The sequence below is a fragment of the Bactrocera dorsalis genome, chromosome 1 (assembly GCF_023373825.1).
Source record: "Bactrocera dorsalis isolate Fly_Bdor chromosome 1, ASM2337382v1, whole genome shotgun sequence".
Taxonomy (NCBI): Eukaryota; Metazoa; Arthropoda; class Insecta; order Diptera; family Tephritidae; genus Bactrocera; species Bactrocera dorsalis.
The window spans coordinates 101,957,088-101,982,193 of NC_064303.1; the positions used below are offsets into that span (position 1 = coordinate 101,957,088).

At 36.5% G+C, this 25,106-nt stretch overlaps 1 protein-coding gene across 2 annotated transcripts in view; it reads left to right on the plus strand.

The window, feature by feature from the left end:
* Positions 1-10,726, plus strand: part of LOC105231141 (uncharacterized) — a 74,872-nt gene extending 64,146 nt beyond the window's left edge. For both annotated transcript variants that reach the window (XM_049459684.1, XM_049459689.1), the window contains exons 9-12: positions 1,810-1,932; positions 5,922-6,024; positions 6,768-6,949; positions 8,782-10,726. In XM_049459684.1, coding sequence (XP_049315641.1) covers positions 1,810-1,932; positions 5,922-6,024; positions 6,768-6,949; positions 8,782-9,189 — 816 coding nt within the window. In that variant the 3' untranslated portion in view covers positions 9,190-10,726. The remainder of the gene's footprint in view (positions 1-1,809; positions 1,933-5,921; positions 6,025-6,767; positions 6,950-8,781) is intronic.
* Positions 10,727-25,106: the final 14,380 nt, after the last annotated feature.

Genomic DNA, 25,106 nt, shown 5'->3' on the forward strand with positions numbered 1-25,106 from the left:
GTATTAGTCTTAAAAATTGCTGTATACATTTTCAAAATATTCGAAAACATGCGTTCTGAACGCAACAACCTTCAAGTGTCTCTTCAAGTGTCGAAAATCGTTGATCTCTTGGTTTATATTTTAATACGGGAATAAAAAGAAGTCTTTCTGTGGCAAGTAGGGCCTATGTATGACCCATCATAGTGCTCAAAAATGTTTCAGTCAAAATGTGAGAGCTCGCATTGTCGTTATGAAGAGTGATCTGTCTTCAGCGAATGGTTTTTCTGATTTCTTGAAAGACAACTGGCAAACAAATGGTTTTATACTCGTATCAGTCAGATTATACTGTTCTGTGTTGCTTTAGTAATATGGTTATGTCATGCCTAGTTTTTTCTAAAAAAAAAACATAAAAAAACAGGCAAGCAGTGTTTGGAAGTGCTTCGTACGCGAACAACGTTGTTGATTCGGCTCATCTGGAAACACCCATACTGTCGATTGCTGTTTACTTTCAGGCTCATATGCGCAAAGCCACGATTCATCGCGATGTCCTGGACTGGTTCCGAAAAACCGTTATGGTATTTTTTTTAACCTCTCTTTTGACCTATCGATAAGATTTTTTGTTTTCAACGATTTCCAAATTATGTGGGATCTATCTATCTATCTAATCAAACAATTTCGGCAGTCAAATGTTCCTGAAACATTGAATATGCCCAAATGGTAGTTGTCTCAAGCTCACGATAGGTCAGCTGACCATCTGGCAATATCAGTTTACTCACAGCATCAATAGTTTTCGGAACCACAACTGATTTTGGACGACGTTTTACGAACCTTATTTTGGAGTCTATGACCTCGATAGATTTCACTGTACCATTGATAAGTACTCGTCCTTGATAAAGTTGCATCACCAAAACATTGAATTCAACCATCAATACACCTGATGAATTGGTGAAAGTTATAAAAATTAATCGTGAAAATTGTATTTGATTTAATGCCATTTTTTGGCCAAGATGAATATTTAAATTTCTGTAACCAACAGCAGTAGATTTACTGTTTTGAAGTGCATTCTGATAATAGGACGGCGATACTAGCCTTAAGGAATACCTAACCTTGTTATCAATGGCATCGCGTCATTTTGTGATAAGACTAGTGATAAATATTATAAGTTACTGTAAGCAACATAATTATCGCTCGTAAGTCAAAACGATGTGAGTGTCTTCAACTTGAAAATTGTCAAAATTTACGATAAAGTTGTGAGCGGCCATATTACACTACTAGACGCCAATTGTCGAAATTTAAAAGCAAAAAAATAGCAATATTGGAGACCAAAATTTTAAAATTAATAACCAAATACTTCTGATGGCTTAATGATTATTTCATAAATTGGCTTTTACTCTTGATATAGGAAAACGGACAATATTTTATAGACATTTATGATATCAACTACAAAAGCATTATTCGATCTCCACCCTTCAAGTATGAAAATAATACTTTTTTAAACATTTAAGACTGTATTTACCTAAAAATATTCAAATGAACCAAAATTCTGCTGATTTTTTACACATTTTGTTAAATTTAATATGAAAAAATTTTCCAAGTATTACCGTGGACCATATCTCAGCTCAATTTTTTATCCCCTCTCATTTTTTGCTTACTAATATACCCTAATTGCTGCCATAACACACAAAATTTGATGTCCTTCTACATTTATTATGAAATCTACTGCTTTGACTCTTACCCATAAGAATTACACATATGTACATACATATATATATATCCAATGTATTTGCCCAGTTGCGCTAACCGTCACCTTTTCCGTACGCTACTATTTAGGTGGATTTTTGCGCTAAAAAACCCTGCCCCGATGGCCATCACTGCATTGACCATGGAAACGATTTCAGCTGTGAATGCCCGGGAGGACGCAATGGCCTGGATTGTAATCAAATGCCACGAAAGGTAAGTCGCAATTTATGTAAGAGAATTTTTATTTTCGCCAAACAGCAAATACATATATAAACACACACATACATACACACACCCGAAAATGCTGTAGACACGTGGGCGCCGAAACCAATGAGTTTTTACGATTTTTATGCAGACAGCGATTTCGCTGCGCAAAAATTAAACAAATTAAAAGTGGCGAGATTGTGATCAGCCAAAAACGAATCTAAATTGGGTTTAGTTAAAAGATAAGCTTATCTTAATCAAGTGATTTTATTTTTCAAGAAAAAAATTTATAATTTTTATTAAACAAATTTATGCGATTATGACGAAAGTTTGTAGTGCGGAGTAGAGTTAAATTCCGCTGCTGATTTCATTCCGAATTCACTAGTATGGCACTGAATTTGCTCTCGCTTGCTGTTTACTCGCATTTAGTTGCCGTTTGAAGTGCGCTAGTTTTTGTTGCTACTGCTGACATTTCGTTGCTCTAAAATACGAGTATGCAAATAAGCACGGTAGCCGGTTAGTTTAACTGCCAACACATACAATATAACTACATACGTATATGTACATATGTATGTAGAAATATGTTATTAGTTTTGCTTAGCTACCAACAGCATTTTTACACTCGCTTTCATGTTTCTTTTTTTATTTAATTTTTTTTGAGTGCGTTTATTTGATTTTTTATGCAGATGAAGTAGCACAGATACATATGTACATACATATGTAAAGCAAATACGGAAAGTCAATTTACGACCACCATTTCTCTCCAGTTTTATTCACTTTGACTAGAAATTAGCTAAAACGAGTAGCAATTTTTTTGATATCTCTTGCTCAAGGGAATAATAAATATTTCGAATATCTGTTTGACTCTTTTAGTCTCGTTTATTAGCTATACTCGTGTTTAGCTGTTTTTGTACTCTCGCAACATATTCTTACTGAATATGAAAGTTTTGTCAACCTAAAAGTAATTTTTTAAATCGATGACTATCTGTCCGTCTGTCTGTGCAAGCAATAACATGATTGAAACTGATGGTGGTTGAGAGCTTCAAAATGGCTAAAAGCCCCCTGAACCCTCTCCGAAGGTGCCGACTGGTAATATGTAGATACCACAGTATTCCAATGAAAGCAGGAACGGCTGGTAACAGTTCGCTCATGTTGCAATTGGAAGCTACCTGGCTAAGGTCTTACTTTTTATCTGGGTGTTCGTTGCTCCTCAATAACAAAGCATTCGGATGGAGAGCCCAACTATGATGGGGGGTACGAAAAGGACTGGATCAAGGTGTCATGCGACCCAAGCAGAGGCTCAACCTGGCTGGGGCGCTTAAATAGGTCAATCTTGCAGATACCTGGCGCTCGCTTTAAGAAGACAGCCATGAACATAATTTCCCCTACACCTGTGGGTTCAAAACATAAACCATGTTAATCAGAACAAAAAAGGAGCAGAAACGTCCTTCCATAAAAAATTCGTAGGGAGCTCCGAAAAGAAGGCAGCGACTGTCCGTTGTGTTGCCACTAAACCATTAAATACGGTCGCATATTTACAAAGCGCTAGAACCACCCACAAATTTATTGAACCTCCAATGCATCAAGTTCGCAGAAAGTGTCTCAATGAAAATACTTCAACCTTATTCTGTCGGAAGGTGGACAGTGGAAGAGAAAATCTCTAGATGTTTCCATCTCATCTTCTTTCTTCTAAGTTTGACAAGTTACGTCCTCTAAACTCTTAAGCCACACTGCGTGAGTGCTAAAAGAACAGTGTCCAATTATAGCACCTAGCATTACGACATCCTGAACTAGGGCTAAAGTCCTAGTTCCGTAAAAAAGTTCACTGCTCCCTTCTCCGACTCCGCTTCTCCCATACATCCCTCAGAGAAGATGACATTAGATGTAGATTCCGCGGTGCAGGGCTTCAAGTTGTCAGAGATGCTATCAAAGTGAGAGAGGATTTCGGATTGTCACACTCTGGGACTCTTAATGTGTCCGGCTTCCCAGTGTCTGATAGGAACCTTCGCAGTAATTTTTTTCCGGTTGTGTCCACGGGTGCTGTATATGGTATGACATTAGGAGCTATCGTTGGTACATAGTACAGCACTGAAGACAATAAAAACCGCTAGCTGGACACACTCTATCTTTTAACGCGTATAGCAACTGAGGGCCCTCTATCAAACTGTTAAACTATCGAACAGTATTGGATTAATTATGGTTTCGTAAAGCCAAAGAACAACTTTTAGTAAAGGACTCCACTGCTTTCCAGTGGCTCCTTTACAGCAATATTAGATCTTTATCAGCCTCCTCACAGCATGGGGCTTCCTATAAAGAAATATTCTCACGTACTTCACAAGTTCGAAAGAGAGAACCCAAAAGCCCCTAATGAAGAAAATGATACATCCGGGATTTTATACCTACTGATAAATAAATACAGTTCAGTATTATTTGGATTAACAGCTAGGTCTCTTCTTTCCGCCCAGCTCAACTTATGGTTAACATAAGCGGCCTACTGAGCGTACTATTCGCAATAATAATATTCGACCGAATAGACTACATCCAGCACGCAGCGAAAAAAATATAGAACCCTAAGCTGAGAGTGTACACGAAGACCATGGAGAGTCGATTCGGCGCCATTCGCACCAACTAGGACTGACGTATGGCACGATTTGGCTAATTTTTTGTTGAGTTCTTAAATTAAAAGCATACAAAATGTAGCTTGTGGGAGAATTGAAGCAGCTCAACTTTATAGTGACATAATTTCGCCCAATGATCTCTTGGAAAGGTCCAAGAAGATCCGACGTTTCGAGCCAAATGTTGTTCAGCAGTGAGGCCCATTTCAGTCTCAACAGGTATGGAAACAAGCAAAATTTGCTAAATTTGGGACGAAGAGCATCCAGAAAAAACAATAGCTGATGTACTTTCCATCATCTCGGTCCATATTTCTTCAAAAATGATGTCGGTGAGAACATAACCGTCAGTGGCGATCTTTACGTGCCATGATAACCGACTGTTTGATGCCTAGAATTGAAGCTCGTGATCTCGGCGAAGTTTGGTTTCACCACAGCAGCGCCAATTCCTTCACATTGCATAAAGCAATGGTTTCATTGAGGGACCACTTCGGTGAGCAGATAACTTCACGTTTTCGGCCGGTCAATTGGCCACCAAGATCGTGTGTAATCACACTGTTAACCTTTTTTCTGTGAGGATATGTAAAGTCTCAAGCCTATGCGGACAATCCTGCTTCGATTCGGGACTTGGATCAAAACATCACGACTGTCATTCCCCAGTTACCAAACGGAATGGTCGAATGAGTCATCGTAAATTAAACTGAACGAATGGATCATCTAAGACGTAGCCTAAATTTGAAAAAGATAATCTTCAAAAAAAAAAATGCCAACGAACGTTCTTTCGAATGTTAAAAAAAAATTTGCTATTAAATTTAAAGTTTCTGTGCTTTTTCTTAAAAAAAAAGTAGGGAACCTCGAAATGGAGCACACTTTAATTTTTTTCCTTTCATATTTGTGGCTGCGAATCTTAAAGAACTGCAAAGTAAAAATGTCTTTAAGTTCTGCTATTACTTTTCGTCAAAAAAACACCAACTGTCATTAATTGACGACACGACAAAGACACGCAACGAAAAAGTATCAATGAACGTCCTGACTTGCTAAATATTAAACATCATTTATCGCGTAAATTATCACGAGGGCTTAACAAAAAGTCCATAATTTTTGCAAACTCGTCTCCTACTGAAATAATTAAGCGCATTTATTATCATTTGCGCCATGCTAACCTCACATTAAAACGTCATTATAGCAACGTCCGCACGACTGGCAGCAACACCAACGACTTTGATACACACACACATATACGCATATGTATAAGTATGTATGAACAGCCACACATACATTTGGTACATATTTTACACATTAGGAAATTTACTGGCAAAATTATATTTAACTTTTCACTTTTTGCCTCACTAACACACTTGCACACGCCCCCAACTATCGTTACAGCAATGCACTGAGAATCTCTGCAAGCACGGCGGCACATGCTGGACCAGCGGCGCCTCCTTCTACTGCGCCTGCCGGCCGGGCTACACCGGCAATATGTGCGAAGGTGAGTGTCTAGGTTTATAGTAGATATACATATATTATATATACATATATATGTATAGTAAATATATATATATTTATGTACTAGTCCTGTAAGCGCCAGGGAGTATAACTAAGCATAATTTGGACGTTAGCATCAGTGGCAGTAGTCCGGAAGCCGCAGTCACACCGCAGTAGTGTGGTGTATAAATAGGCGCTTGACACTTGCGCGTCTGTTTGTCGGACTGGCGGTGTCATGCATAATTTTTGCCATTATGCCAAGTTGTAAAATTAATTATTTAAAACGGCAGTTTTTCGCAGAGAAAGCAAAAAGCAACGTTGATGTACTGCTACCAAAGCTTACTACTAGTAATAGCTTGACGCTTAAAAGTATGCTATGATAAAATAAATTATATTAGAACGAAATACTGCTAGTCATTAGGCAAATTTATTATAACGGTAAACTGCTGAGAGCAATGCCGCATTAGAGTCTATATTTTTTATTTTTAATTATTAAAACCATTATATAACTGTATTTCACTATAACGGCATTACTTTTAATTCGTTATTTAGTAATATATGTACGTATCTCTGTCACATGCTTACTTAGCGGTAATTTATTTAATTACTTTACTAATTTCTCTACGACTATATATCTCTCCTTCTCTTACCCACGCTCTCTTTGCTTTTTATTTTCGCCAAATCTTGCTTTACTACTTTTGCGTCTTCAACATACTTGAACACTACTCTTCACATTCCACGCTGCAGACGAATTTGTTGTGGAGACCGTCGTTAGTTCCAGCGAGTTTATGGTCGACGATACGAGCGCCAGAAATTTTAATGACAAAACTTTCGGTTCATCGGTTGTGCTAAAGAGCCCCATTGAATTGCATAATGCATACTTTGGTGCGGGTGTGCTGGCGGCAGCCGTTTTTATTGTGGCCGTTGTGGTAAGTATCTCAGTATATGTATATACATACACGTATATATAGTCTATTTTAGCCTTCCACCATAATCATTATTTTCTCACACCAACGTCATGAAGTATACTTCAAATCTCTTCGAGAATGCAAATTGCTATAGTGCCATATATGGAAGCGTGTGTCTCTCTTGTGGGCTCATTTAAAGCTAAATTATGTGATACTTTGCGAATTCCTCAAAATCATTACCAATGCCAAAGCATCCTCATCAACATACTTATAATTTGTCTGCATGACTACGCCGGAATATTTCCCTTTGAATTGCCACTTTCCACATTTTATTGCTTCTTTAGACGCTTTCGCCTACCACATGGAGCTTAACTAGTGGTGGCAATAGTTTTGTGGGCCTCTACTAATATGTATATATAATGAAAGGGTGTGGGTTAAATTGGCATTGAATTTGTTTCGTAGAATAACGAGCCTCATTTGACCTCATGGTGAGCCAAATTTGATAATCTCTGCTTTAATATTAAACTTTCGGATTTGAAAAGCTTTTCAAGTTTTTTAAATTACGATATAGTTTTTATTTAATGAGAATTTCGAACTTTTTCCTTCATTTCCTCCGAAAGCTCCACAAAAATTGTGAGTGTGGAAACGTAGCCGTTGAATTACTGTGTTACGCAAGTTTCCACTAGACGCTTTCATTAAAGCCGAGTTAGCTTTCATTTTACTTCGAATTATTAGCAGGTAGGAAATAAAAGCCCTCGAAAAGTTAGTCTTGGAGTTTTCCGTAAGAAGCTCACCGACAATTTTACCTTTAGGCTACCGGGCCACGGGTTTTTTCAGGTATTTAAATGGCAGTAGACATAATGCTATGAAGTGCAGCCTGTTTTAGGGATGATACGAGCGCTGAGCTTGCTAACTTTGCGCTCAAAGTCAACGATCGTCAGTCCTCATACCATCAAGTTACTTCATTATCAGAGCCTTTTGGATGCCTAGTCGTAGCAGAATCGACAAGCCAGACAGAACACATGGAGATGGGTCTCCATTAGGATCTTGCATTCCAACACTGGACCAATGGACTTCATGCCTGGAAGATGTGATCGATCGGCTGCACCTGTGCGACTACGAGATCCTTCTGACTTATTGGAAAACGCAGAAGCTATACTGAATTATTTACTTGAACTTAGAAAAGTTGGTCTTCCCGCATTCCTAGGCACTCTCCAATAGGCATTTATGCGCTAAAGCTACAAAATTTTTCGAACGATAGTTGTCAAAGTTGTAGAAATATCCATTGTCCAGCCTTTGATAGGCTCAAAGCGCTAAGGGTCTTACGTTTTTATTATTTAGGAGTTTTAGGTAGCAAATTGGACCGGGTTCTAAGCCGTCTAGTATTTCAAGTAAATATTTCACTTAATACCTTCGCAGAAAGAGGACTAGCATTCCTTCTGCGGACATGGCATAAGTATTCATATTTCTATATGCAAAACGGTAATTTTCTCGAACATCTGCAACCGGGCCACAGTCCACGCTTCTTCATCAAAAACCACTGAAAACGCATGAGCTAAGAGAAATGTCATTTTCAATCTCGGAACCACAAATTTTACTTCGGAGTTACACAATCTCATGAAATACTGCTTGAAAAGAGTTCTATGCTTAATTTCTTAATAGACTAAATAGTCTAGACCGACTACTTTTTTGAGGACAGGCGATACTTGTGCTATTCCCAATCTCAACGACACTCAGCAGCCAAATCTCTTCCACTACTATAACTTAATTTTATTAATTTATTGCCAACACGACATATTTTATGTGACATCGCTCACCTGTTCTCTCTTTCTCTCTCTCTCTCCTTCAAACAGGTGGCCATTTGTCACTGCAAGGTGAATCAGACGTACCGTAAATTTTCAACGCGCTCCTCCACATTCTTTCCAATACTGGGATTTGGACGACGCAGCAAATCCCAAAGCAAGCTCAACAAACACTGGCTCAGCGGCAAAGGACTGGGCGGTGGCGGCGGTGCAGGTACCAGCGCCAGCGGTTCACTGCGCTCATCCGGCTCAACGACATCGCTGACGCGCGGACACCTACCATCGGCGCAACATGGCGCCGCCGCACATCACTCACAACAGCGTCAACAGCAGCAACAGCTGGGTGGCCAAATGCACGAACGACCGTTCCAACGGCATTTGGCGATGAATTTGGAGAACGATATGTATTATACAGTTGATTTTAGCGAGAATTCACAGCACTCACCGCTGATACAGTGAGCCAAAGACAAGCACGTCCCAACAATGGCTAAAGTAGCGGTCGCCGACACTGTTGCCGCTGCTGCTGCTGTTGTGGGCGGTCTGGTGGTGCGGGCTTTAGTGGGTGTTGTTGGCAAGCAACGGCTGGACGCAATTGTTGGGCTCAGCGCGGTTAAGAGGGAAGAGGCAACGACGGTGGCGGGTGCTGAGGCTCAGCACACGACTGTGAATAGTAGTAGCTGCAACAACAAAAACAGCAACAACACACCCACTAGTTGGTTAGTTAAATTTACAAAACGTTCTTATTAATGGCCAAACGCTGATTATTCATCATAATTATGTAGACGACGCTGATAATAATGATAATAATTATGAGTTAATTATACAGTTAATTGAAAATTATGCATGTGTACACGCCTGCACACATACATACGTATGTCAGTGCGCGTAGAGTGAAGGCTGCTGGCAGGCGAGTTTGGTGACACTGGCGCTGGTGCGACCTGTGCTTTAGGGGCAGCGCTGGCGAAAACACAGTTAGCGCGTTTTTTGCATAGCAACTAGAAGCTGTCACCACTCGCTCGCTGTAGTTTTGAAAGCCTTTTAAGTGAAATATTGCAGGTATTGAAACTTTAATTGAAATTTGCTTCACTTCTACTGCGCGCCTGGCGCTAAACTGCAGCCCAGAAGCAAGTAAATATGTATGTATGTGTGTAGTGTGGCAAATAGCAGCATAAGTTACCGTGAAGGACAACTAAAATCAAACTGAAAATTTAATAAGCTTAACTACAAGCTGAGTAATGAAATACATTAACCTGCAAACATATAAAATTACATTCGATCAAGTTGCAATTGATTTGTAGATACGTTATATGCGCCAGCACGTACTTATATGTGTTGTTGCAGCGATAATAATTGCAGAGATGAAAACGAAAATTTAATTAAGTTAAAACAAGGAAAAAATTGCATTTTAACATAATTACTTAATTAATGTTATCCACCGCTTCAAGTGGACAGCCGAAACGTACTGAGCGACAACTTTGCGGATGGATGAAGCCACTTCCGGCTTAAGGATTCAAATTCTAATCGGTGCGTTGGTTAAAGTTTAGTTCAATAAAAGTGAAAACCGCAAATAAATACAAATTAAAATAAAATCCAAATTAGGCATAGAAATAGTGAAATATAGTGAAGAACAACAGTTATTAAAATAAAGGATAATAAAAAAGTACTCTTATAAAAAGTAAAAAAAGCATAAGAAATACTCGTAAGAAAGTATCTAACATTTTGCTACGACTCGCTCCTTATAAAATGACTGGTTTAACGATGCATGTGTGCAAGGTTTAGCATAAAAAATAATTTACGAAAGGCGTGGCATTGCTTTTGCCAACGTTTATAATTATTATTGTAATTATTATGGTAATAACTATGACAAAAGCATGTCAAATATTTAGCTTATAACGTATGAGAAATATTATGAATACGATAAATAATAACTTAAGTGTAATTATATGTAACAATACGCTTTCATTATGTTCAATAAATTAAATGTTGCATAATTGAAGCAATAATTGATTTGCTTGAATAAAATCAAACAGTTTGCGCATTTTTTTCAGAAAAGAAGTAAGGCTGGTAAGTTGTACACAAGGAATATTTTTTTCTTAATTAGTCAGTTAAAAAAATACACATAAACTAGAGGACCCGCCTTCGTTTTACTGTGGCTGATACATAGGTAGTACTACCAATACCATCTATATGACTTCTATTAGTAAGATTATAAATATTATTTAAGGAATAATCGCATTTTTGGTGAAGCAATTTGTGTTAGTTTACAAAAAAATTGAATCAAAAAGCAGAAAGAATTGGTTTTTGGGGTAAAAATACTATTGAATTTGGGCTGTGCATCAGTGAAATCAATCGAGTCCAATCGATTGTCAGCCTGGTGGACTGCATATTAAGAAACGGTTCTCAAGCGTGAAAAGACAAAAAAATCGGCTGGCAAGGTTACGGCATCAGTCTTTTGGGATGCCCGTGGTATATTATTCATGGAATGATAAATGAGCCAGTTGTAATTCATTGCATTGTGTGTTTAATTGCAGTTCTAACCATTCCTAATATTTAGCAATTTTAATATTTTTCAGGAAGGATCAGTTTGAAATTGTACGCATATATGTATGTATTCATCGTTCCCGTTTAAATATTGCATTGCTCTGTGCAATGCTTCGAAAAGATTTCTGTATATCTCAAATTTGAATAGACCTTTTTATCAACACTTCAGTTATGCCACTATTTTTTATGCTAGACCTTTTGCAATTGTAAATTGCCTGTCAAGATACCCCCTCCAATAGTTAGCAGCTATGAAAAAAATGTTATAGCTACCCATAGATGTATTGAATCACCCAATTTATTACTTAAGAACGAACAACTCTGTCCACAATATGAAAACTTGATCTACAGATGTCGCCTTTTACTTTGGCATCGTTTTGTTTAATGCACGCTTACGCCAATTTAAGGTTTGAATATTGAATACTGCGATGGTAGCGCCATCTATCGGTCAAACATTCCAAAATTAACAATTGATTAAAAATGAAAAAATAATTTAAAAAAATTTTCCAGTGGACCAAATTGTAAATCTAAACCATTCTCGAATCTCCTTGAACATACACACAAAATTTCATCAAAATTGGTCCATCCGTTTAGGAGCAGTTCAATTGCAAATACACGGTCAGAAGATTTATATATATAAAGATGCAAAATTTTGTTTTGAACTTTCAGTTAGTATAGCAGCTACATACATACGAGTATATACAATGGTGGTCCCATCTGAACAGTTTCTTAGATGATTTCACGCCTGCTTTAGCCAATAACCCATACTGAATTCCCTGAAAATATCTCGTCAAATATATAAATTATACATATGAGACCTATATTTTAATCGATCAGTTTGTATGGCAGCTATATGCTATAGTGATCCGACCTGAACAATATGTACGGAGATTAAAGTGCGACAAAAGAACGTGTGCAGAATTTCAGATCGATACTAAAAAACTGAAAACGGTATGGTTATGACGACTCAGCTCGTCACATTGATTTTATAAGATCTTCGACGTTTCTTTTTGAGTGCTACTTTGTGGCAAATTTACTATACCGTGTAATAAATAATGCATTTCATTAGTGGAACATTAAGTACACATACATATATTAACATCGCCTAAGGCGTTTTCCGACATGTCGATGGACGATTTCGAATCAAGACACTTGGCGCGACTCGAGAAGAGCTTAAGGCGAAATTTTGTGTGCTCGGTCCAGTCCAACTCACGGTTGCAGTGCAGAAGAAGAAGAAGGGAAAAGTTGATTCCCTTCATCGGACTTCCCAAGTGGCATTGATCTCGCCATAAGTCATTGACCTCGTTACCGGTGATTGACCTCGCTAAGTTTTATTGAAGACGGGAGGCGTCATTGATCTTCTCAAAAGACTTTGAACCTTTGAATTTTGTTTTTAATATAAAGGCATCTAGATAAGAATATTTTGCAAATGTTTTTCTTAATTTTTACCAAATAGGACACTATTAACGACATTAGTGGAGCTTACCATCATCATACGAAAAACCCAGATACTATAGTTATATATTTCTCAAACTGCCATTAGATATAACGGGTGATTTTTTTGAGGTTAGGATTTTCATGCATTAGTATTTGACAGATCACGTGGGATTTCAGACATGGTGTCAAAGAGAAAGATGCTCAGTATGCTTTGACATTTCATCATGAATAGACTTACTAACGAGCAACGCTTGCAAATCATTGAATTTTATTACCAAAATCAGTGTTCGGTTCGAAAATTTTTTATCGACAAATTTTGTTCAGCGATGAGGCTCATTTCTGGTTGAATGGCTACGTAAATAAGCAAAATTGCCGCATTTGGGGTGAAGAGCAACCAGAAGCCGTTCAAGAACTGCCCATGCATCCCGAAAAATGCACTGTTTGGTGTGGTTTGTACGCTGGTGGAATCATTGGACCGTATTTTTTCAAAGATGCTGTTGGACGCAACGTTACGGTGAATGGCGATCGCTATCGTTCGATGCTAACAAACTTTTTGTTGCCAAAAATGGAAGAACTGAACTTGGTTGACATGTGGTTTCAACAAGATGGCGCTACATGCCACACAGCTCGCGATTCTATGGCCATTTTGAGGGAAAACTTCGGACAACAATTCATCTCAAGAAATGGACCCGTAAGTTGGCCACCAAGATCATGCGATTTAACGCCTTTAGACTATTTTTTGTGGGGCTACGTCAAGTCTAAAGTCTACAGAAATAAGCCAGCAACTATTCCAGCTTTGGAAGACAACATTTCCGAAGAAATTCGGGCTATTCCGGCCGAAATGCTCGAAAAAGTTGCCCAAAATTGGACTTTCCGAATGGACCACCTAAGACGCAGCCGCGGTCAACATTTAAATGAAATTATCTTCAAAAAGTAAATGTCATGAACCAATCTAACGTTTCAAATAAAGAACCGATGAGATTTTGCAAATTTTATGCGTTTTCAAGCTCTTAAAAAATCACCCTTTATAAGAGAGGTTAAAGGCAATGCTTACGGCCAGTTGACTCCTGATTTGAGGTCAAGGCCCAGTAAAGGAACACATCGTTTTCATTCCCCAATAAAGAAGCTTCTACCAATGGTTCTGGGATCCAAACTTCCAACATTAAAATGCATATATTCACTGTCAGATTCTAAGGAATATCTAGTGGATAACCAAGCGGAAATTAAGGCTATCCGTAGGGCCAATTCTAGGACTAATTTGTTTTATGTTAGGCAATTAGCAATAAGTAGGCGATTAGTAGATAACTCGATTAATGTCATCTAGGTACTCGGGAATAGAAGGAAATGAAAAGCCATACGAGCTGGTCAAATCAGGCACAGCTAAAGACACAATCCATTCAGCTCTTTCAAGGGTTGTTTGAAGCAATGAACAATCGAAGAACACTTTAGGTCCTTGAACATAAGCAACACATGCTAATTATTTTGGGACTGTATTGATGGTTGTCAAACCAAAAAGCCTCTACTTTTAGATAAAAGGGAGCTTAGTCATCGCAGGCCACCTGCTCTTAAGATCCTAGTTTTAGAAAATGGTTTCGGCAGAATGTAGAGCATGCGCAGAGGACGATGAGACGCCGGAACATTATTATGCGATTGCTCAGATTTTAATCAGATGAGAAGAGACATCTTCCAAATTACGAAAAATTGGACAGCTGAGGTGGAAAAGAATTCGGGTTTATACAAAATCCAATGACTTGTTGGTTCATAGTCGCTCCTTGTAATGCTGCTTTTCTAGTGTTCTGACTAAATAACATACCCTACAGATAGAGATTTTGGTTGAAAAGTGGATTCTATAGCTGGAAGGGCATCATTGAATAGGTCTACAGCATATTTAGCTTACTGAAATCTTGCATTTACATGCTTTATAGGCTGGTAGAGTGGTGGGAAAATACGAGCTGCAGCAGCGGCTTATAGTATTGGAAAGATTGTTGTTGGCAAGTTATGTGAAAGTAGCAATAGCGGGTTTACTCAAAAATTCAGTAGTTGGCTCCAACTTGACCAATTCAGAGGACACCCGAAATAATGTTACTTTTAACGAACGCTTGACTATGCCTTTCCCTATGAACACTAATTTCCATATTATTATGATTGCACATTTTATTAAAGAATATTGAAATATTGCACATTGTTTCAACTATAATAATTGAAACAAAACCGTTTCGGGGCCAATTAGCATATTGTAATACATTTCACAATGGAATATATATTTCACATTATAAGCTAATAACACCATTGTAAGCGCAAAACGCCAATTATTCACATATGTTATTAATAACGGTGCATTCACTTATGAAAAATATTCTATAAAACATTGTAAATTTATTACAAAAGCAATATTTAATTAACCAACTTATCTAAATCGCATAACTGAATCATTTAGCTAACTGCAATGAAGCGAATCAACCAGGCACTAAATAATCCATGCGAACACCTTTTATTGCAAAATTCATTTATAACTGAAAAAGGGGACAATTGCTTTTGCAAAAAGTCAGAAATTAGTATAATATGTACAAATTACATAAGCGCTAAACAAACACAACAACAATGTACTTATTTCGAGCTTTTTCGATCAGCAAACATATAACAGCAGGACAAAGACCATCGAGCTGCTGCAATGGAATACCCAGTGTGATTATTAATTGACGCCAAAGTAGTTTAATATTTTATGAGCGCGAAGTCAATCTCAACGGTATACTGGAATCAATTAGGCAACTTGAATAACAGTTCGGCACGAAGCATTAAATGCGCATGGATAATGTTCAATTGTGTATAGGTATATACTGACTGGTAAACAAAGTGTTCGGGTAATTGGAAATTAGGTTTGGTGCGTTCGGCAACGGTAATTTGAGTGTATATTTGCAAAAATCAAAATCAATGCACCTCGAATGAAATTACAATATGGCTGACAATGGTGCGCCAATTCTAACATTACAACATAACTGTAAAATCATTTATACAAATAACAGCGCTAATATTTACGAGTAAACAGATGCACTGAACGATATTGCGGGGAAAGTTATATAAAGAAAAAGTATATATTTCTTAATGAGCGTATGTTAAATAATACAAACTAGTCTTTATCCTTCTTCTTCTTCTTTGGTACTCCAACCGTGGGTCGGTCTGGGTCGAGAACACTAACACAAACTTCACCTTTTGCTTCTATCCGGTCCGAGGTCTCGTCAGCTGCATATCCCAAGAGCAGACAGGTGGCTATACACTTGGTCCTTCCATTGGATGAGTGGGCGTCTTGCTTCCATTCTGTTATGCACCCATGGGTCTCGAATCGAAGAAACATTTCGTTCGAGCAACATTTTCATACGGACGACATGGCCAAACTAGTGCAGATCGGCGTAGAGGTGGATTGTACGTACTGTAATAAAGTGATCTATGATCCATTTGGAAGGTCTGAAGCCACACTGATAAGATCATATCCGTTTATTTACAAAAGAGTTAAGTCCTTCACACAATGCTGTCGAAGAGACCTTATATGAAATGTTAAGAATGCTGATCAGGCGATAATTAACACAGAATGCGGAATCTATCTTCTTGTGGAACGGGCAGCGATCATATTCCAATTATGTTAGGCGCTCGAACCTGCGCTTTCATCGCGTTACCGCCAATTCATCAACCCTGGTTCTTAAGCCACCTTAGAGCTGTTTTCACCTCGGGATGTAAATGGAGTGTAGTAGTTAGTTTCTCCTGAGTCTACGTCGAACACCCCAGGCAATGTGAACAACTTTGAGTGAAATGTGGTAATCAACCCGACTAAATCTCAGGGACTCGGCTAAGAGAAAAAGAGCCTTGATTGGGCCACTCCGAGGTAGTCAGTTTAAGAAATCGACAACGTTGCAGTGTCTGCTCACCATGAGGTGCGGCTGCTAGCGGTGTCTACCTTAGAGCAAGCGGTTCGATAAATAAACGTGAGCAACGAAGCTTGCTCTTGTCCCGCTGAGCTTGAGATCCACCACATAAAAGTTCCAATGGATGGAGCAAAAGAGCCTGTTTTTGCTAGTTTTAATATTTTTTGAAACAAAGAAGTGAAACCATATTCAATATTCACGCAAACAACGCATAAAACTCAAATTGTAGTCCTTGTTGATAGTTTCACGGGTCGCAAGGAATTTGGAGGGCACCACACCTCGAGAATCGAAGATAACTTTCAACATAATCTTGACTTTTGATCTGCTTCGACGTGTTTTTTTCGGCTTCGGCTCACCTTTGCCACGATATTCGGCCGATTGACTGTTTATCGGGGTCATGAGCATAGATCCAAGGATCATCGCCAGTAATAATAAGCTTCATGATATCCTGGTAGTCGGAAAGCATTGTTTCACAGACGTCAACGCGACGCTGTATTTCGAAAAAATTGAGTGATTTTTGGACCAATCGTGCTTTTACTTAAGGCCCAAATAATCATTCAAAATAAGTTTTACTGATCCTTCTGAAATTCCAACGATGCCAGTAAGATCTTTGACTGTTGATCGTCCAACACCAATTCCATTATTTGATTGACGTTGGCACAGTTATCACTGACAGTCATTCCGACCTAGAAAACATACACATATTTCGTCGAATGAGTTTCTGCGCGAAATATATATTAAAAAGTCTTACTATTTTTTGCCCACAGTGGTATGTTTTATGTTTTCTCTACAAATATATACGCATTAATGGGAAAGCAATTACTTATTTAACTCGACCACAATATGTGTAAACTTTTATTTTAATGGCAATAAAATGGCCAATGAATGCGACTGTTAAAAAATGTTTTTGTTTTTTTTTTTTGGCGTGGCATCCTTTCTCAAATCCCATATGCAAATAAATCTACAAATATCTGTAAACATATACATTTGCTGGCAGTAGGTAGTAAAATAATTAAAATTGGCATAAATTGGTTTAATTAAATGAAAATTCGAAATGCACTCAATCAACTAAAAGTGTAAAAACCGTGCTCGTACAAAAACTGACGCTCTAATAAATAAATAATAACGAAAATATACAGAGATTTATTAATTACATACAATATGTGGCTTTTTAATTACTTATCTACGTTTCGTGTGTGTGTGTGGAAGTTTTTAAAGCGTTTTTAATGAAAAAAATACAATAAAATGGTAATTAAAATGCCGCCAGTAAATTGTTGATTGAAATTTATGTATGGTACATATATGTAATTTGTGCTCATTTTGTGTGCCATATACATTATATATGTACAAGTATATAGTAATCATTCATAAGCCAAATTGCACGTGGTTTCCTTTTGGTTTAATGGTCAAATGAGTCAGAAAGGCAAAGAATCGTGGTTTGGGTTATTGGCTTTTAAAGATTAACGCTTTTCAGCCCTAAAGTACATAAGTAGATAAATATAAAGAAAAATATATATACATATACATATGTATATTTCATATATTTAATTGAAAGTTAGCAATTTATTTTTTTTTTTTCAAGAAATTTTGGTAAGCAGCAAAATTTCTTTCAATAAAATTTTATTATTTTTAAGTTTACTAAAATTATTTTAAACAAAAATTTAAAATATTAAAGGAATAAATTTAAAAAAATAATAATTTTATTTTAATTATGTAGTAAAAATATATCTGTGCTCTGCCCAGTCCACTAAAAGGGAGAACCCACAATCAGCGCCAAACTTCCGTGAGATAAGTATCCTCAACAACAGGTTCTATCGAGCGTATTGTGTGAAAAACTAAAGCTCAGCCTCAACAAACTGCTTGGATCTTATCAGTGTCTTTAGACTTAACTTCGAAGTTTCGTGGAAAAAGTCTGTATAGAAAGGTTTTAGATATTTTAATGTTTCCTACATTTTTGGCATATAACTCTTTCCATAGGCGCTTAGTTTTTCTGGAAATCTATATAAAGTGCTTCAAAATTTAATCACAACTCTTCTCTTCCAAATCCCATTCGCAGGTCGCTACGTTAATTATAATTTTTTTTTTTTTTAATTTTTGTAATTTTATCTGACTTTTCTAATAGATTTCATACTATAATCATTTTTTTCCGAAATTAGCGACTGTTAGACTACAGTTCCCAACTCGTTTCCCGAATTTTACCTAATGCTACAAAAATTAGGTTAAGCTGTGATTGCTCATCGAAGCACAGATTTGTTAAAAATTTCCCCACCAATCTACATACATATGTATAAAGGTAGTTCATAAGTATTTTTCTTATTATTTTAAAATTTCTTTATAATAAAATATTATTTAATTTGTCTTTATTTACAGAATGTGTAAAAATTGATTTTTACATATTTTTAATATTTTTTAAAATTATTATTTATTTTATATTTATTTACCCAAAATTAGGATATTTTTAACTTACGGCTTATTTATTATGAACGCGACTCTGCAAGTTGTTAATGCATTTCTATTTATTTATCAAAAAGTTCTCTAGTACTCTGCTAAGAAACACTGTATATAGCACCAAATGTTAACACTCACTGTTAATTGCAGAATGAAGTAAATGTTAATAAACAGCAAAGAGCAACAGTTGTAATGTGACTGCGCACTGATATACACATTTCTGAATTTACACTTGACTGTGCGCAGAAGTACAGAAAAGATAGACGCAAAGAAGACGAGAATTAGGAGAGGCATTCAAAATATTCACTTTTAAAAATCCTGCGATATCTGTTGGCAACTAAAAGGATCTTGATTGATGCAGTGGCCAGTAAATCCTTTCAATTTTATGCAAGTACTATATATTTATAATTATTATACATATGCAGATATATGTATGTATATTCAAAATAAAAATGTAGCTTTAATTTAAAATAAATGTGTAATAACTTGCATTAAAAGGCACATTTTTGCATAAATATAACATAAAATAATTATAGAATGTAATAATATTAAATTTTATAAGCACTTACCGCACTTTGTTTCTCATTTTCTGCAATAAATTGACACACTTCCCTAATCTAAACTATTTTTCCCTATTTCTAACACTTCATTTACATTAACATAACATAATTAGCATTAACATAACACAATTAACATTAACATAACATTTTATACACAACCACTGACAATGCTCTGCTTGCGCCGACGCTCAGCGCTCAGCTTTTGCACTCACTAATTTTCGCTTTCACTTTTACAACAAAAATAACAACGCCCGATTACTTTTTTTACTTTAAAACGATTAAATTGACGAACTTGAACCTAATTCTCCTAAAAACTGCTTAATTGCAGCTTTAATTCCTAAACAAATTTCACTTTTCATCGAGCTGCTGCAAATGCAACCTACACGAACGCGGTATAAGGAAACGTATGCTCGAAATGGCGGCGGAAATTAACGAAGTGACGTCTGTGAATAATGTAGTAGATCGCCTCAAACTACAGGGTTCATAAATATTTTTTAACTACAGTGAGACGGCAGAAATATGTATATTCACATTATATGCGAGAACATAAAAAATACTGCCTTTTTAATTAATTTGTCTTAAGCACATTGTTTTTAGCCGAATTTATTATATTCTTTTGTCTTATGGCTGCAAACAGTAGTAGACGACATGATCATGTACGTGACCAACAGATGGCGCACATATTACTCTTCGAAAGTATCTAATACACATCAGTTATTTTATTTGATTCTTAAGAGCTAAAACATTCAAAGTTGGATATTTCGCTGACAAAAATTATTTTTAATTAACTAACAACAATTTTAAATATATAAAATTTTATTTGGCACCTACTAAACTCCAAAAATTAATTTTCCTATACATAAATTCAACACTGTGTTCTTTCAAGCAGCCGCCGTCATACTGATAAACGCGAAACAACAAAGAGCGGTGGTATTTCATATAGTGGTTATCATCTACTTGACATTTTTCTCTTTTAATAAAGCTCAAAAGTATTATATAAGGAGACATCTAGTAGCACTATAGGGTAATTAACCGGTAATTTAACTGTTACTACAGGAGAATGGGACGACGGATCACACATTCCAGCTCATATTAGTACAAAAGCGTTTCGGTTATTATTGAAAATTCGGCGTAAAGTAACTCACAGTAACTTTAATAGAATTGTCTGGTAGCGCTATAGTCAGCTAACAGTTAATAAACCGTTAGATGGTTTGCAGTGATCCTTTTTCAATCAGAAAACTAACAGAGGGTGGTATTTTCTATAGTCATATGTTGACAACAATCTGTGTATTGGAGAGTATGTTAGCTGTCAGGCTAGAAAAATCATATCTAGGAGTGATTGCTATAAGCTTCATATTCGCACACAAGTGTTTCGGTTATAAATGGAAATTCGGGTTTAAGAAACTTATAAAAACATTAACGGAAATAACCGGTACCGTTGAGGTTACTAGTACCAGAGAACATCTTGTTTTAGGTTCTCTGCCTATACCTATCCCAACACCTGTAACACTGACAGCTAGTTTGCGGTGATCCTTCTTCAATCAGACTACACCAACAGAGGGAGCCATTTATAGAGTATAGTGCCATCTGTTGACAACAGTCTGCCTATTGAAGAGTATCTAGCCATTATACAGGAAAATTGTTATTGCTATTAGCTTCATTAAATCTAAATAATAAGCCAAGCGTATGAAAACCAAAAAAACAGTTATATTTATTTTACATATACATACATATTTTAAAATATTTAGAAAATGCTACCCTGTGCTAGCTACTGAAGCAGTTGAATGTCATCAGATGTCATTTTTAAAAGCTCGAATGTCATTCGTCGTGCTTCCGGCGCCATTTTAAATATAAGTGTCATAGATTCTCGCTTGTTTCGATGGAATTTGTTGCAGCTCAGTGAAAAGTGCAATTATTTTTGGTATTAAAGCTACAATTTTTAGTTTTTTTTTTAATAAAATTAGGTAGAAGTTAGGGTAGTTCGGGATTTTAATCGTTTAACAGTGAAAAGTGTGATCGTGATTGTGTATTATATGTGTTTATAGTGATTTGTGGCAGTAGGAGCAAGCGACGGACTGGCGGAATATGCATATAAAATGTGTTTGGATATAGATAGGTTTACCATTACGGGAAGCAGAGAGCGTTTTAGAGCATTAAGTGAGGTAACTCCTTTTGAAAAAATACTAAAATTGATAAAACTGTAATAAAATACTGCGTAGGTACTGCTCTCATGCTCTGTGTATCTGTGTTTGAAAGTGTATGTGAATAGCTATGCTTATAACTACATGCGCTTGCAAAAGTTTAATAGTTGCGCAGCCACATTATTTCCGTTGCTCATCACTCTACATTAACATTCTATATCTATGAGGAATCAAAATTTTTTTTTATATATTTTTAAATTTTTTTTAATAATCTTTTGTCTATAAAATAATTTATAATAGTATTTAACACACGGATTTCCTTCTTATTTATCAAGAAATCAAATATTGGAATCGCCTCTGTTAGCAACAGATAAGACTACTACTGTGAAGTCCACATTTTATATATGAATTGGAAAATTATTGGAAGTAAAAGTAAGTCTTAAAATCGTTCGAAAATCAAAGATTCTTGTTTTAAAATATCGTTAGTGCTCATATCCGATGCATACATCCGTACATGTGTATGTATGTATGCTTATGTATATATGTATAAAATTAATAAAACAATTTAGTGGCCACTGGATTGCTATAAGATCTTTCTAGCCGCCAATAGATGTCGTTGGTATTTTCAAGAGCGATTATCATCAGTTGCCTCTTCCTATTTCCGCCGCCATTGATTATAGTTCCTTTTAGCTAAGCGTGCGCGTAGCTAGAAATTGCATTAGGAGAGTATGCAGCATATTTTCTCATTACCCTGCAAAAAATGCGACTAGTCCTGGGATGTGTCCGGGATTAGTCGCAAAAGGAACATGCGACTAATCCCAATTTACATCTCTTTGTATGGACTGAACTGTTCCCTTTTGTTCGAGCATGTCCTATGAAGAGACTAATTGTACCCATTTATACCCAAAATGGGTATAAAAAGGGACTAGTCGCTTTGTAGGTCGCAATGGTAGCAGAATGAGACCAGTCGTTTATAAAACCTCTAAAATCCCTTTAAACAATCAAGATAAATTTTATCCGAAGCCTTCGTTTTAAAATATGTATTTTTATTTAATTGACTTTAAACACTTTAAATACAGCTTTCTCTAACATAAATCTGACAAATCAAAATTTTTGCAAAACTCATGAAAGAAATTATCATCAAAATTTAAAAAAAATGTATCTTAAAAAAAATCGTTTACGCAGTTTTGTACTCCACTCAAAAAGTTCGCGTTGATTTCTTGCTTTCATATAACGCGTTTTTCGAAAGCAATGGCTTTGCGCAGCGCGTCCTCCGGCGACAATCCCTTAAATGGTAATTTGGCAATGGCTCCTAAATGAAAAGAAGATTTAATTTAACTTGAAATAAAAACATACATATGTGTAAAACAATGGTATGGAATATTTATCTTACCAGTCAATGAAGCATAAAAATTTGGGAAAGATTTTAAGCTTATCTTTCCATGTGAACCATCCACGTTTATTGACGCTATGACGTCCTTATTTAACAAGCAGCCTTATATTTCTGAGAATGTTGCATAAAATAGCAGACATCGCAGATTCCGAGAAAACGAGTTCCTGTTTGGGTTCTTCGAAACTTCGTCCGCTACAGCTCTGAGAGCCCGGCCAACAGCAATTATTTGTTCGTCGTCAAAATGAAACCACTTGCACATTAGTAGAATCCATTACAGCAGCACATGGGTTCTCAAATTTCAGCAACACACTAATAACCTCTATTGACTTTAGATCCTGCAAAAATGTAATATTAATACGCGTTTGTTATCTGATTATATGTTTATTTACCTTAGTTATTATTCTTCAATGCGTTTTTTCTTTATTCCATAATCTATATAACAAAGCAAAAAACTAAATATTTTGCGCTTCGTTATTTCAAGTGGCTGCTGTCAAACAATTGATTTTGACAATTGCCATGTAAATACCATTCACAATAGTCAAACTTGTTGATAACTATTTGACCATTTTTATATTGTCCTACATGTACGAAATTCATTACTTATGGTTTTTTTTAAATGTAATAGGTTATGATAATTGAATTGAAGGAAATTCAGTAACTTTGCTTTGAAATTTATGAATGTATTTTGCCAAAATTCTAACTTTTTTCCCAATAGTACCCGATAGGGATTAATTGAGACTAATTGATCTCCAATTATACCGTTTTTGGAGACTAGTTGCGACTAATTAATACTCAATTGTTCCACATCGAGACTAGTCCCGGAAAAAAAATACTCTCTTTAGAGATTAGTCGCACAATTTTTTGCAGGGTAGCTAAGAGCGCTCGCATATTTTTAAAGCTGCGCAGTCACAATATTGCTGTTACACTCACTGTTGATTAACATTTTCTGTTAGGCTGTGGTGATTAGCATCGTACATTAACATTTCTGGCAATGTGACTACCAGAGAACTGCAAAAATCACTATTTTCTTGATTTACTCATACGCGAACTTTTTTCATTCAACCTAACTCACTGAAAAAAACCAGAGTGATGAGTAAAAATCAACTAATTTTTCCGTACACATCATTCCGAGGATCTTGAGTCTTCGGTTCAAAATTTCTCACTCAATTCACTCACTGAAGAAGAGTCAGCGTTCAAAAAAATGAGCATGTGTTGACGAAAGCCTCATTCGGTTCAATTTGAGTGATTGATTATGAGTAAACTATTAGCGACAAGACGACACGAGGTGAGCGTGCATGTACAGTAACAATTTCTATGCAAGCCCCATGCGTTCCACGAACTGCAGCTTGTTGTTGTAGCTTGTTTTTGTTTTCGTCTTCTCACGTTTTCATCTGTGCAGAAAAAGTGCCGCTTGCTGCGCGCATATGGAGTAAAATCATACGAGTTGATTTTTGCGAGTTGAGTGTTGTTCTTGTTCAAACAATGATTGTTGAACCGAATGAGGCAAGCGTCCGAAATCATTATATTTAAAACACAGCCGAACAAACTCGGAGTGAAAGAAAAAATCGCACACACCCGAGTGAATTTAAAATCAACAACGAATATGTGAGCGCATGCATGTTGGATCGGCTGGTCCGAACAGTGTGGTTATTCGGCTGTTGAGTGCGTACGAATGTTTTTCATTCAGCCGATGCCGTTCTCTGGTGACTACTTATTTACAGAACAAACCAGTAGAGACAAGTTATTAGGAAAGCAAAAAAAAAATGCGTTGCGGTTCTGCCCAACTTTTGCCAAGGACAAGTAGTTTGCACACGTTTTGGGCCGGTCGATTGGCCACCACAATAGAATATTCTAAAAATTTTAATAAAACTGTTTTCCGTAATAATTTCATTAATTTTTATTATATATTAAACGTTCGATATTTTGAGTTTAGCTGAGTAGG